The 15,132-nt window shown below is 43.1% G+C and overlaps 1 protein-coding gene across 1 annotated transcript in view; it reads left to right on the forward strand.

Annotated features, from left to right (window-relative positions):
- LOC115146185 (protein unc-79 homolog) overlaps positions 1-15,132 on the forward strand; it is a 50,110-nt gene that overhangs the window by 21,498 nt on the left and 13,480 nt on the right. The window contains exons 18-32 of the mRNA XM_029688102.2: positions 424-639; positions 907-1,134; positions 1,269-1,419; positions 1,740-1,819; positions 1,963-2,111; positions 2,333-2,490; positions 10,295-10,476; positions 10,725-10,926; positions 11,136-11,315; positions 11,829-11,897; positions 12,343-12,680; positions 12,847-13,029; positions 13,245-13,407; positions 13,512-13,661; positions 13,809-15,086. Coding sequence (XP_029543962.2) covers positions 424-639; positions 907-1,134; positions 1,269-1,419; positions 1,740-1,819; positions 1,963-2,111; positions 2,333-2,490; positions 10,295-10,476; positions 10,725-10,926; positions 11,136-11,315; positions 11,829-11,897; positions 12,343-12,680; positions 12,847-13,029; positions 13,245-13,407; positions 13,512-13,661; positions 13,809-15,086 — 3,727 coding nt within the window. The remainder of the gene's footprint in view (positions 1-423; positions 640-906; positions 1,135-1,268; positions 1,420-1,739; positions 1,820-1,962; positions 2,112-2,332; positions 2,491-10,294; positions 10,477-10,724; positions 10,927-11,135; positions 11,316-11,828; positions 11,898-12,342; positions 12,681-12,846; positions 13,030-13,244; positions 13,408-13,511; positions 13,662-13,808; positions 15,087-15,132) is intronic.

The following is a 15,132-nucleotide window of genomic DNA, read 5'->3' on the forward strand; positions in this document are numbered from 1 at the left end:
CATCAACTCCCATGCAAAACAACCTCAATGCCAAAGAAAAAAGCTCTTATCGCTCAGATATTTCCTTTCTATCAATGAACAGTAACAGAAGAACAAATGAGCTCAGGACAGATACAGTTTACATCCACAATAGGAAAATTATTGTTATCTAGCTACCCTCTATTGTCAACCATCCACGGCCCGTGCGTTGTCATGGTAACTGCTGAAGTCTAAATATAGTCCTGTTTAAGGGGCTTAATTGAGTTTTACCATCATTCAGATTTATCATTGAAAGTTAAAGCCTTCGGCTCATCTATCGACAGTATATTTGCAGTATATTTCTACACTTGAACACACCTTGATAACTTGGAGGGTAATTCTAAGGATAGTACAAATATGAAACAATTACACGTTTGTGTGTGTGTGGGTGCGTGATGTTCCTAGGAAAGCGTGGTTTCAGAACCAGGCCGTCTTGGGCAGCACAACACCCTGAGCCCATTCCCCAGTCCGTTCCGAAGCCCATTCCGGAGCCCCCTGCACTGCAGTCCCTTTAAGAACCTAGGCCATGCTACAGGACACTGTGCCCTGGACCTGGACTGTGACGATGATGACATGAACCTGAGCTGCTTCATCCTCATGTTTGACCTCATCCTCAAACAGGTGGCCAAATCTTTGAGCATGAATGTGCCTTTTGTTTGTGTGCTGAATGGGTGTGTTTGTTTGCATGTGAGCAAGGAAGTGTGTGCTGTATAATAATGTATTATTTTGAAGCTCGGAAGGCACATTCCAGACATGGGTTCAGTTATACAGTACTGTTTGCTGCATTTTACAATGCCTCATTGAATATGTCACAGCCACCAAGTTGAATTCCGTCCCACTTTCTATTGGGTTCTCCTGTTCAACCTGTTGTGTTGGTTCCTTGTCCAGATGGAGCTCCAGGATGACGGCGTGATTCTGGTTCTGGAAAGCAGCCTGGGGAAAGACATCGTGGGCATCATCAACAACGTCTTCCAGGCCCCGTGGGGGGGCTCCCACACCTGTCAGAAGGATGAGAAGGCCCTGGAGTGCAGCCTATGCCAGTCTAGCATCTTATGCTACCAGCTGGGCTGTGAGCTCCTGGAAAGACTCACCCCCAGGGAGGAGATACATCTGGTGGTGAGACACACATGCACACACACTCCTGTAAAAACAACATGAAGGATGTCCTGAAGCGTCCCAATTGTTTTTCAGTGGTTGGTAATTCTTACTGCATTTGGTTGTCAATAGACATGATTGTGTCTTCCCTATAGGAGCCAACAGATGGCTTGGAGGACACATTGCTGTTGCCTCAAGTGTTTGGACCTGAAAAAGGGACAAAGGGAGGGACAGAGGAAGGGGACCACCCTACCAGCACACACACTGACAACCCTACCAATCAAAGTGACTCTCCTGACAACCCATGTATGTATCCATGGTGACCTAAGGCTTGGGTTGGAAGGGTTTTAAAATGAGCACAGAATGTCTCAATGCATGGATATAGATCTGACGAAACACAAGCAGAACAATGCTCAGTTGTGTCGGTGCAAACACCTCATTATTATAAAAATGTAATCCCAAATGTATCGTTTGACCTGAAGCCAACGAATGTGAAAAATATGAAATGAACACTTCTCTGTAACAGTTCAGAGGCAGTGTGCAACATGAAAAGGAAACACTGCATAGTTTCTCCTTTGCTAGGCAGTGTTAGGCTTTGTTTTATATCAAAGCTTTCTGTTCTACAGCAATGAAGAATAATCCCGACAAGACGTTTTCCTACCAGCAGCTCCCTGTGTCTCTCAAGCTAATATACACCATTCTGCAGGTACCTGCTAGTCCACCTGTATCTAAGTGTTAAAGTATCTTGTAATGTACAGATATAAACTGATGCGTAATCAAAGAAAATAATCCCCTCATTAGAAAAGATTGAGTGAGGAAATGAACTCTACCTTCTGTTCATCAATGTAGGAAATGTCCAAGTTTGAGGAGCCTAATATCCTGTTCAACATGCTGAACTGTCTGAAGATCCTGTGTCTCCACGGAGAGTGTCTGTACCTGGCCCGTAAGGACCACCCCCAGTTCCTGGCCTACATCCAGGAAAAGATGCTTATTCCCAGGTCATCACAGTCACCATCACCGCATGGGGCCCCTCCTGCAGTTTCACACATAGCTTGTTGGTTTTCTACAGATATCTTTGCTAGTACTTTCTTTAAACATGACTTGAGCCATGAGATGTAGCTACATGTAGCAACTGAAATTGTCGATCATCATCTTAATGAAAGACATGTGAAGAGCAGCCAGATGTGTGTGCGTCTAATGTGATACCTGTATGTTCTAGACTGTGGACCATGCTGAAGTCTGAGTTCTGCCAGCTGGCCTCCCTGGCCGTGCCCCAGCTCCTGCATGCCCTCTCCCTCTCCCATGGAGCAGACATCTTCTGGAACCTGGTGGACAGCAATTTCAACAGCAAGGACTGGAAGATACGCTTTGAAGCAGGTGAATGATATAGGAGGCTTCACTGTATGTGTGTGTGTCTCTGTGTGTGTGTGTTTACGTACAGTAGCAGTCAAAGGTTTGGACACAGCTGCTCATTCAAGGGGTTTTCTTTATTTTTACTATTTTCTACATTGTAGAATAATAGTGAAGACATCAAAACTATGAAATAACACATATGGAATCATGTAGTAACCAAAGAATTGTTCAATTTGATTTGAAGGCCTCCCGGATGGCGCAGTGACTGTATTGCAGCGCCAGCTGTGCCACCAGAGACTCTGGGTTCGCGCCCAGGCTCTGTCGTAACCGGCCGTGACCGTCCATGGGGCGACACACAATTGGCCTAGTGTCGTCCGGGTTAGGGAGGGTTTGGCCAGTAGGGATATCCTTGTCTCATCGTGCACCAGCGACTCCTGTGGCGGGCCGGGCGCAGTGCGCGCTAACCAAGGTTGCCAGGTGTACGGTGTTTCCTCCGACACATTGGTGCGGCTGGCTTCCGGATTGGATGCGCACTGTGTTAAGAAGCAGTGCGGCTTGGTTGGGTTGTGTATCGGAGGACGCATGACTTTCAACCTTCGTTTCACCCGAGCCCGTACAGGAGTTGTAGTGATGAGACAAGATAGTAGCTACTAAACAATTGGATACCACGAAATTGAGGAGAAAAAGGGGTAAAAAAATATATATATATATATATATATAAAAAAAATTGGGGATTTTTTAGAGTAGCCACCCTTTGCCTTGATGACATCTTTGCACACTCTTGGCATTCTCTCAACCAGCTTAATGAGGTAGTCACCTGGAATACATTTAAATTAAAAGGTGTGCCTTGTTAAAAGTTATTAATTTCTTTCCTTCTTAATGCATTTGAGCCAATCAGTTGTGTTGTGACAAGGTATGGGTGGTATACAGAAGATAGCCCTATTTGGTAAAAGACCAAGTCCATATTATAGCAAGAACAGCTCAAATAAGCAAAGAGAAACAACAGTCCATCATTACTTTAAGACATGAAGGTCAGTCAATCCAGAAAATGTCAAGAACTTTGAAAGTTTCTTCAAGTACAGTCGCAAAAACCATCAAGAGCTATGATGAAGCTGGCTCTCATGAGGACCGCCACAGGAAAGGAAGACCAATTGTTACCACAGCATTCTACAGCGGTACCCCAACCCATCTGGTTGTGCTTAGTGGGACTATCATTTGTTCTCAACAGGACAATGACCCAAAATACACATCCAAGCTGTGTAAGGGCAATTTGACCAAGAAGGAGAGTGATGGAGTTCTGCATCAGATGTCCTGGCCTCCGCAATCACCCAACCTCAACCCAATTGAGGGTTTAGGATGAGTTGGACCGCAGAGTGAAGGAAAAGCAGCCAACAAGTGCTCAGCATATGTGGGAACTGCTTCAAGACTGTTACGTTTCGCTGGTTGAGAGAATGCCAAGAGTGTGCAAGGCAAAGAAATATTTTGTTTAACACTTTTTTTGTTACTACATGATTCCATATGTGTTATTTCATAGTTTTGATGTCTTCACTATTATTCTACAATGTAGAAAATAGTATAAATAAAGAAACTCTTGAATGAGTAGGTGTGTCCAAACTTTTGACTGGTACTGTATATATTTTAAGTTAGATCCAAATGTTTTATTGTGGCATTGTCACAGAGCACCAATTAGTATATAATATAATAATATCAGTATGCTACATTCACATTTAATTGAACATACTCTGACCATAAACATCATTAGAAGTAGATATTGATTACATAAGCAAAGGAACATTGAGAAATAACAAGAACAATTGCTAAGGGAAATGATGTGTCATGAGTACAGATCATTATAGGATAATGATGATCATGAATTCAAATGATCTAATTTTGGCCCCATATTATCTGTACTGAAACGTATGGTAATTTACTTTTCTGTGTAAATCAACAACAAAAAAAGACACCAGTTGGGTGCCAAAGCAGTACTATGACCCACATCATAGATTATCCATTATATTGACCAGGTACTCTAGTGGCCACTCTAACAATGAAAAGAAATGTCATCAAAAAATGGAAGGCAGTCAGGAGGCAGGATCAGGTGGGACCATTCTAGTAAATGAGATGGCCGATACGCGTGTGAACAACAGGCACATGGTTTCCACTAGTTACCGCAGCCACTATGGCAAAATTGGCTATATCGTAAGATTTCATGAAAACAAGCATTTGCTTTTTGGTCCTAATTTAAGGTTAGGGTTAGACATAAGGTTCGCAGTGTGGTTAAGGTTAGGTATAAAATCCCATTTTAATCAAATAAATGGTAGAAATAGGTGGGGTTTATGACTTTGTGGCTGTGGTATCTAGTGGAAACCAGGCACAACGCCGATATAATGTATTGTTTTCTCCCAGTTGCCGGGATGTCCCGAGGCCTATCTGTCCTACACTTGTAACAACCTAATCATTATGAAGCTTCTATTCCATAAAATAAGCCACACGTAGAAAATAAGCCATTACATTTTGGGGTTAACCAATTTCCAGTGTGTGGGCGTATAACACAAACATTTAGTAACCCAAAGGTCACACATTCAAATCTCATCACGGACATCTTTAGCTAATTAGCAACTTTGCAACTATTTATTACTTTTTAGTTATTTTGCAACCACTTAGCATGTTAGCTAACCGTAACCCCAACCTTAACCCTTTAATCTAACTCCTAACCGTAACCTTAACCCTAAACTTATCTCCTAAACCTAATCCCAAGCCTAGCTAACGTTAGCCACAACAAATTGGAATTTGTAACATACTGTATCATGCGTTTGGTAAATATCATAGAACTTGTCATTCGGAACTTAACATACAAAATGTATAATGGACATCCATAACTGAATTACATAACATACGAAACGTAACATATCATACTAATTGTGAAGTGTCCCAGATATATATTTACTATGATATACAACTTAGCGAAATACATTTAAACTCAGTGTTTCACAATTCCGGACATTTAATCAGAGTAAAAAATCTCTGTTTTAGGTCAGTTAGAATCACCACTTTATTTTAAGAATGTGAAATGTCAGAATAATAGTAGAGAATGATTTATTTCAGCTTTTATTTCTTTCATCACATTCCCAGTGGGTCAGAAGTTTACATGCACTCAATTAGTATTTGGTAGCATTGCCTTTAAATTGTTTAACTTGGGTCAAACATTTAGGGTAGCCTTCCACAAGCTTCCCACAATAAATTGGGGGAATTTTGTCCCATTCCTCCTGACAGAGCTGGTGTAACTGAGTCAGGTTTGTAGGCCTCCTTGCTCGCACATGCTTTTTCAGTTCTGCCCACAAATGTTCTATAGGATTGAGGTCAGGGCATTGTGATGGCCACTCCAATACCTTGACTTTGTTGTCCTTAAGCCATTTTTCCACAACTTTGAAAGTATGCTTGGGGTCATTGTCCATTTGGAAGACCAATTTGCCACCAAGCTTTAACTTTCTGACTGATGTCTTGAGATGTTGCTTCAATATATCCACATAATTTTCCGTAATCATGATGCCATCTATTTTGTGAAGTGTGCCAGTCCCTCCTGCAGCAAAGCACCCCCACAACATGATGCTGCCACCCCCGTGCTTCATGGTTGGGATGATGGTGTTCTTCGGCTTGCAAGCCTCCAGAGGACATTTCTCCAAAAAGTATGATCTTTGTCCCCATGTGCAGTTGCAAACCGTAGTCAGTTTTTTTATGGTGTTTTTGGAGCAGTGGCTTCTTCTTTGGTGAGCGATATCGATATCGATGTCGATATAGGACTTACTGTGGATATAGATACTTTTGTACCTGCTTCCTCCAGCATCTTCACAAGGTCCTTTGCTGTTGTTCTGGGATTGATTTGCACTTCTCGCACCAAAGTACGTTCATCTCTAGGAGACAGAACGCGTCTCCTTCCTGAGCGGTATGACGGCTGTGTGGTCCCATGGTGTTTATACTTGCGTACTATAGTTTGTACAGATGAACGTGGTACCTTCAGGAGTTTGGAAATTGCTCCCAAGGATGAACCAGACTTGTGGAGGTCTACAATTTTTTTTCTGAGGTCTTGGCTGATTTCTTTTGATTTTCCCATGATGTCAAGCAAAGAGACACTGAGTTTGAAGGTAGGCCTTGAAATACATCCACAGGTACACCTCCAATGGACTCAAATTATATTAATTTTTTTTTTTTTTAATTTAAAAAAAATATATATTTTTTTTATTAACAACAAATCAATACATAAAGCACATGAGGGAACACAAGCATACATAGATTACAAACAATGGACAATCGAGCTAGGGGGTACAATATCACATTACAATTACACAAGGACCTTAAGGGACATGCATATACTTACAATTCTAACAGCTTTTTTGTTAGTAGAGCATTTAACCGTCTTAAAATACAGTTCAATTTCTTTTTGTAGGGTACGAAAATGTGGTTTTCTGTTTGTAAATTTACATTTGTGCATATGAAATTTGGCCAAAAGAATAATGAAATTAATTACATAAAAATGATTCCGCTTATTTCTATTGTATGTAAAGAATCCAAACAGTACATCTCTCCACAATAGTGTCAAATCTTCATAAATGTGTTCAATTATAAACCTACTGATGTCTTGCCACAGTTTTCTTACATGCATACAATGCCAAAAAAGATGCAAAACTGTTTCTGGGTGGTCATTACAAAAGGAGCAATTTGAGTTGATGTTTTCCTTAAACTTCTTCATATAGTGGTTGGCAGGATAATATTTATGAATAATTTTAAAGGAAACTTCCTTAATTTTGTTAACAAGTATGTATGTTTGTGGCAACATCCAAACTTTTTTCCAACAGATATTATCAATAAATCCATTCCAATAAGGCATGACATAAGGTATAGATACAACATCCTGCTGAAACAAAGATCGTATCGCTCTGTTGTTGAATGGACCAAAAGAGAAACAAATCTTTCCTACTGATGAGTCAACAGGGTCAATAGAAGGTAGGTTCTGAGGGTCAGGTCTTGACATGTTCCTGAATAACATAGCAACACCTGAGGGAATGGCATCTAAAACGATTGCAAAATCTTTAGGTGTTACAGGGACATTGTAAAGTGATAAGAATTCTTTATAACTGAGTAAAAAACCCTCTGCATTTACCAGTTGGCTCACCAATAGGATATTATTTCAGAACCAATATTCTAAAAACAGAGAGGTATTTTTATACAATATATCCCGATTATTCCATATATAATATCTGTGTGGAGAAAAATTGTGTTTATAAATTAAGGACCATGACAAGAAAACCTGCCGATGAAAAGCAGAAAGTTTCACTGGAACTTTGTCAATATTATAATTGCAAAACAACATGAAGTTAAGGCCACCAAAAGTAGAGAAGACATGATGAGGAATACAATTCCAGATAGAAGTGGGTCTTCTTAGGAATTGATTTATCCAATTGATCTTGAAAGTATTATTTAAAGTAGTAAAATCCAGAAAATTCAGTCCACCATTCTCATAAGTGTTCATTACAACAGTTTTCCTAATGTAATGGGTACGGTTTCTCCAAAGAAAGTTGAAAAGCATCTGGTCTATCTCCTTGCTTATTTTACAGTCAAGATATAAAGATAGAGCACCATATGTTAGTCTAGAGATACCTTCAGCCTTGGTTATTAGGACTCTACCTTTTAAAGATAAGTCCCTCTGTAGCCATTGATTTAGTTTATTCTGGTTTTTTTTAATAAGAGGGTTAAAATTTAGTAAGCCTCTAGACTTCTGATCCTTTGTAATGGTTATGCCTAAATATGTAAGTTATTCTTTTACTGGAATACCATAATATGAAGGTGTCACACAATCTTTGACAGCCATGAGTTCACATTTCTTAATGTTAAGATATAGACCAGACGCTTTGGAAAAGGATTGTATCACATTGATCGATATGGGAATTTGGTTAGCGTCTTTCAGAAAAAGTGTAGTATCGTCAGCCAGCTGGCTTATAATAATTTCTTTACCAGCTATGGAAATACCTTGTACAGGACTATTATTTAAAGAATTTGCAAGAAGTTGGGTGATTAATAAAAACAGGTACGGAGAGATAGGACAACCTTGCCTAATTCCTCTCTTTAACTCAAATCTAGGTGAGGTGCCATATTTCAATTTGATAGAGCTGTTACCATTTGCATAGAGAGTCTTAATAGCCTTACAGAAAAAATCCCCAAAGCCAAGTCTCTCAAGGGAGTGGAAGAGAAACTGATGCTCTACTGTGTCAAATGCTTTATAAAAATCTAAAAATAATATGAAGCTATCCTCAGTTATTAGGTCTGAGTAGTCAAGTACGTCTCAAATTATATAATTTAGCCTATCAGAAGCTTCTAAAGCCATGACATAATTTTCTGGAATTTTCCAAGCTGTTTAAAGGCACAGTCAACTTAGTGTATGTACACTTCTGACCCACTGGATTTGTGATGCAGTGAATTATAAGTGAAATAAATTGTCTGTAAACAATTCTTGGTAAAATGACTTGTGTCATGCATAAAGTAGATGTCCTAACCAACTTGCCAAAACTATAGTTTGTTAAACAAGAAATTTGTGGAGTGGTTGAAAAAACGAGTTTTAATGACTCCAACCTAAGTGCATGTAAACTTCCGACTTCAACTGTACGTCTAGCCCCTGATTCCAGGCCTACGGTCCTAACACTGAAAAGACACACGTATCCCCTCAGCCGTCAAATTAGTTGGACACTTTTGATGACGTATCATGACGTCTGACTTGTATACACTTGCATGTTTTATTACTACAATTTCCAAAAGATAACCAAACAGCAACATGTTTACTTTTTACGAGACGTGTTTGTGCCGTCATGTGCATTAGTAGCACAATTTAACTTATTTGCATTCGTTTTTACTTACACTTGTATGTTGACTCCTCCATTGATGTTAAGTTTTTGCAGACTTTTCTTAGCGTATGTACAATCGTCTCGAAGTGAATTGTGGGGAGTGTCAGGCCCCGGAGGTAACATAATTGTACATTCGCAAAGCCGACTAAAAATGAGGGCTGAGGGGCTTACGTTGCAAACTAACCTTGCTTGGCGAATCATTTAGACCGCCCATCAAGATGGCGACGGGGATTCCCCCAAGGGCATAAGGCGAGGGTAAGTGAATGAGGGTGTATCTTTTAAGTGTTTGGACTGCAGCCCTCTGACTTTGCCTCTTCCTCTCTGCCCACAGGCAATCTGGCTAGGATAATGCTGGCTCGCCTCCTCCACAGTGCCATCTAGTGACAGACACTGTACATTGCCCATCAGCATTAGAGTGATGCTTATTTTAAGACTATCCTTTGCAATGAAAATAATGAATAGACCAGACATTTGCTTGATTTATTATTTCCCCCCATAATGAAATCGGGGAGGATACTGTGGATCTCCATCCGTACGTTCTTTCATCACACGTGATATCTCATACATCACTGGCCCAATTTTGAGAAACTTGGGCGAATGATGCGTCTTGCCATAGAGATCCGGAATTGACAAAATGGTGTTATTTTTATGGGGGATTGGAAATGATGCAGACAATTACATTGATATAAGCTACAATCTATCTCCAATATTAAAGCTGATCTACACCTTAATTAATTCATTTTTTACAAAATGGCATTATTCTTAGAGATGACATGTTTACTGAAAAGTAAGGTTTACAAGAGAAAAAAATCAGATTAGATTGTAGAACGTGGTGTTCTCATTATACCTTTTACTTAGTGTTCTATCTACCTCTATGTGTCATGGCGCTGAGATACTGTCTTATGCTCTGTCTGTGTTGTCATGGTAACTCCCAGTGGAGAAGGTAGCAGTGCTCTGTCGGTTCCTAGACATTGGTTCTGTGACGAAAAATCACCTGCTGAAGTACTCCCTGGCCCATGCCTTCTGCTGCTTCCTGGCCTCTGTGGAGGATGTCAACCCGGCTGTGGCCACACGCGCCAGGCTGCTGCTGGACACCATCAAGAGCCCAGCACTACAGGTGACTAACAGAGCTCTATCTAGGCCAAGATAAATACTCTTATTCAACTACCATACAACCACTTTCCTTATATCAATTGAACACGTGTATAGAGTCTTTTTTTGTCCCGGAGGATAAATTGCTTCGCATCATGTCAGCAAATAATTCCGGATTGACAAATAACACATAAACATGTAAGTGCAGTGCTAACACTTGTGTCTCTGTCTGTATCTGTGTGTGTCTGTGTCTGTATCTGTGTGTGCCTTTAGGGCTTGTGTCTGTGCCTGGACTTCCAGTTCGACACAGTGGTGAGGGACCGGCCCATCATCCTCAGCAAGCTGCTGATGCTGCACCACCTGAAGCAGGAGGTCCCTGCCCTCAGCTGGGAGTTCTTTGTCAACCGCTTCGAGACGCTCTCCCTGGAGGCCCAGCTCCACTTGGACTGCAACAAGGAGTTCCCTTTCCCCACCAGTACGCCCAGCTGGAGGATTCTCTCTGTTACATAGTCTGCATAGTAGAAGTTGTGCTATGACATGTTCAACACAACAAACAAAGCATGTACTGTAGGGAAATATAAACCTGTGAAATAAGAACACAACTGTTCCAGTTGAGGTGTGTTATGAGGCACAGTCACAGTGGTGTATGTTATTTATCTTTCCTTCCTTGCATCTCCCTGTCAGCCATCACAGCTGTGCGCACCAACGTGGCCAACCTTAGTGATGCAGCGATGTGGAAAATCAGACGGGCGCGCTTTGCCAGGAATCGCCAGAAGAGTGTGCGTTCCCTCCGTGACAGCGTCAAGGGCCCGTCCGAGTCCAAGAGGGCCTTCTCCCTCCCAGAGACTCTGTGTAACCGTCTACGTAAGTGTCCAGTTGGTAGAGTGTCCATTGGTTGGTTAGGCTACTAGTCTGTGGGTCTCAGCTTTTGTCTGTCCCATGCTCCTACTGTTTCTCTCCTAATCCATTCATCTCTCTGTTCTGTTAGTCCACCTACAAACAGTATCTGTGTTCCTGTTTGTTTTATTCAATTGTTTTCTGTGATTCGTTCTCTTGCTGGATGTAAGAGTTCTGTTTTATCTGTGATTTCCTCATTGACTCTGCACAGGATGCTGTCTGAGTTTCTGGGTGAAGGGGTTGGCTTTAGACTGTGTGTGGTTGTTAAGCTTGAGTGCTTCACATTATTTTTCATGTAAGCAAGTGGAAGCTAAATTATTAATAGAATTACTAGTCTTAGGATCCACATACATCTTGGGATCACTTTGTGTGAATGGTGTGAGACATTGGGATGTATAGGGTTGTCTGGAAGCTCAGACGTGTCCTTTGCTACTTCCCCAGAACATTCTCCTAAATTGTGTTCTCATGTATGGTTTTTAGCTCTAAGACTTACGAGGCAAGAGCACTCTGCCCCGACTCTGGGAGATATGATAGAGAAAGTCCTGCCAGGTAAATAACAACCCAAATCTGACTCACCTTATTACAACTGAACCAGATCAACATTCCCTTCAGCATAATCACATCATAGTGGGAGAAATAAATACCTTATGGCAATTGGTAAAGTTGATGGGCATCAGGAAACTTGAAAAAACAATGTTTGCTCTTCACTGACATTCATTGCTTTTCATCCAGAGTTCATAGATTGTGCATTCTATTTTAGTCTCAGGCAAAAACTAATTATACTGTTGGAATGAGAGAACTGTTACTCTTGCTATCTTGATAGCTTTTCACATTTTCTGTTTGCGTTTGACATATGCCATGAATATGTTAGTGGTGTCCATATATGTAATCACCCTGCTGAATGTAGACCAAACGAGATGACTGTCGTACTATCTCCCTCTCTGTTCACCTGCTTCACCGCCCCTCTCCACTTCATCCGCTCCCCTGTCTGCAGCACGCTTCCTCCCACCCTTTAACCCCGACGCTTCAGCCCCTCTCCTAGGCCACAGCCCCTCACCGGAGGACGACTCGGTCATCAGGGACCTGCTCCCAGAGGATGCTGGGATAGATCACCAGACGGTGCACCAGCTCATCATGGTGCTGATGAAGTTCATGGCCAAAGACAAGAGCAGTGCCGAGGCAGACATTGGCAGTGCCAAGGCCTTCAACACGGTGAAGCGCCACCTGTATCTACTGCTGGGCTTTGACCAGCAGGAGGGTTGCTTCATGATCGCACCCCAAAAGATGAGGACCTCAACCTCCTTCAATGCTTTCATCGCTGGCATCGCACAGGTCAGAGAATATCAAGTAACCTTATGAATGACGGCGAGTTGACGCTGTAAAAATAGTTTGAATGATTATCCTTGAATACATTTAGAGTTTAATCCCCTGCTGCTGCTGATTATGAAAATCTGTCAAGCTTCAAGAAGAACGTAGCGTGATGTGATATCTCCTGCAGGTGATGGACTACAACATTGGGCTTGGGAAGCAGCTGCTCCCCCTGGTGGTCCAGGTGTTGAAGTACTGCACATGCCCCCAGCTCAGACACTACTTCCAGCAGCCCCCACGCTGCTCTCTCTGGGCCCTGCAGCCACACATCAGACAGATGTGGCTCAAAGCCCTGCTGGTCATCCTCTACAAGGTACACACTACCCATGTTTGGAATATAATGAAACTTTATCCACTATGTGAATGTGTTTACATTGAAAACTGTATACAGTGTGTGTATAATTGATTACCGGCACTTAAGTCTGGTTGTGAATTATTTTTACTGGGAACAACAGCTAATTTATTAATATTGGTGTTGCTTTCTACTCTCCTACACTCCACTCCTACCGATCCTGTGTGTGGTCCCAGTACCCCTACAGGGACATGGATGTGAGTAAAGGGGTTCTGCACCTGATCCACATCACCATCAACACCCTGAATGCCCAGTACCACAGCTGTAGACCCCATGCCACTGCCGGACCCCTCTACAGTGACAACTCCAACATCAGCCGCTATAGCGAGAAAGAGAAAGGTAGCACCAGAAAGATGATTACATTACTGGACTGGGCTTGAAATTAATCTGGAGTAAGACTTGAGAGTTTTGGATATAATGTGTGTGGGTTTTTTTTTCTCCAGAGGAGGACAGTGTATTTGATGAGTCTGATGTCCATGACACCCCAACTGGAGCAGGCAACAAGGAGTCCCAGACCTTCTTCGCCCGTCTGAAGAGGATCGGTGGCAGCAAGTCTGTCAAGTACCAGCCAGTGGAGCTGAATGCACAGAAAAGTATAAAAATAGTTTCAAAGGATGACTTATTTTATCCAAAAAAGAAAGACATTGAACTTAAATGCTTTTGCTGATATGAATTTAGCTTTTACTGATTTTTATAATCAGATATAAGCTATCTTTTGATCCTCTCTCCGTCTGTGTCAGGTGAAATTGAGCTGTCTGAGTACCGCGAGGCCAGTGCGCTACAGGACAGCATCCTGCACTGTGTGAGGGAGGAGAGCACCAGGAAGAAGCGTCTTCAGGCCATGCACAAGCAGAAGTCCTTAGACATTGCCAACACTGACTCCATCCTCTACAACCTGGACGAGCACCGACGCAAGTCCTGCATTGACCGCTGTGACCTGCAGCATGGTCTCCCCGCACCCCCCTCCTCCACCACCTCCCACCCCAGGCAGAAGGGGGGCCATGGGAAGGGCTCGTCAGACGGTTCCTCAGGCCGTGCGGAGGGCAGCGACCGCCAGGACCGTCGAGGATCCAGGGGGGGCCACTCAGACTGCTCCAGGCCTGTCATCCCAGAGGTGCGTCTCAGCTGCATGGGGATGTTTGAGGACAAGGCCGACCTGGACTCCCCTCTTACAGGGGGCTCATCAGCAGAGAAGGAGGACCCGGACCTCATTGACCTCTCCTCTGACTGTACTTCCATCCCAGAGAAACACTCCATCCTCTCCATGTCCGACAGCGACTCCCTGGTGTTTGAGCCCCTGCCGCCACTGAGGATCGTGGAGAGTGACGAGGAATTTGACCTCAACACAGTGATGGGCAACAGGCTGAATGGGAGTGCCAGGCCCCCAGCCTCCCCTGCCAGGCCCGCTGCCTCCCCTGCCAGCAGTAGCACCCTGCACCTGTCTCGGGTGGTGCAAGTGAGCATGGAGGACTGCTCTATGGACAAGAAGACCACAGACTCCCCAGCAAAAGAAATCCCTCAACAGCGTTTACAGAGGAGGCCACGCTATGCAACCCCCACCACCTCCCTGGAGCTGCCTGACCAGCCGGAGCACCCTGGCCTGGAGAGCCCCATGACCCTCAGTTTACAACAGAAGAGGGACCTGCTGAGGAAGACCCCTGCTGTCCCTGACACCTCCCTGGATGACTTTGTGCACCCTGAGGACCTGAAGGCAGCGGTGGGTGTGGGGACCAGTCCCTCTGGTAGGACAGTCTTCCTGGACATTCCTGAAGACACAGCCGAGCCCCTCACCTCTCTGGAGGGGAACAATGATGAAGAGGAAGATTATGAAGATGATGACCTTGATGACAGCGACCTGAAACCTGATGATGATGACAATGACGAGGCAGAGTTTAAGATCCAGATAGTTCCCCGGCAACGCAAGCAGAGGAAGATAGCTGTGAGCGCCATCCAGAGAGAGTATCTGGACATCTCCTTCAACACCCTGGACAAGCTGGGTGAGCAGCCCACTGAGACAGGTAAGAGAGACCTCTGGACTGAAGCTTCTCTTTCTCCCCTCACCCT

The sequence above is a fragment of the Oncorhynchus nerka genome, linkage group LG18, assembly GCF_034236695.1.
Source record: "Oncorhynchus nerka isolate Pitt River linkage group LG18, Oner_Uvic_2.0, whole genome shotgun sequence".
Classification (NCBI taxonomy): domain Eukaryota; kingdom Metazoa; phylum Chordata; class Actinopteri; order Salmoniformes; family Salmonidae; genus Oncorhynchus; species Oncorhynchus nerka.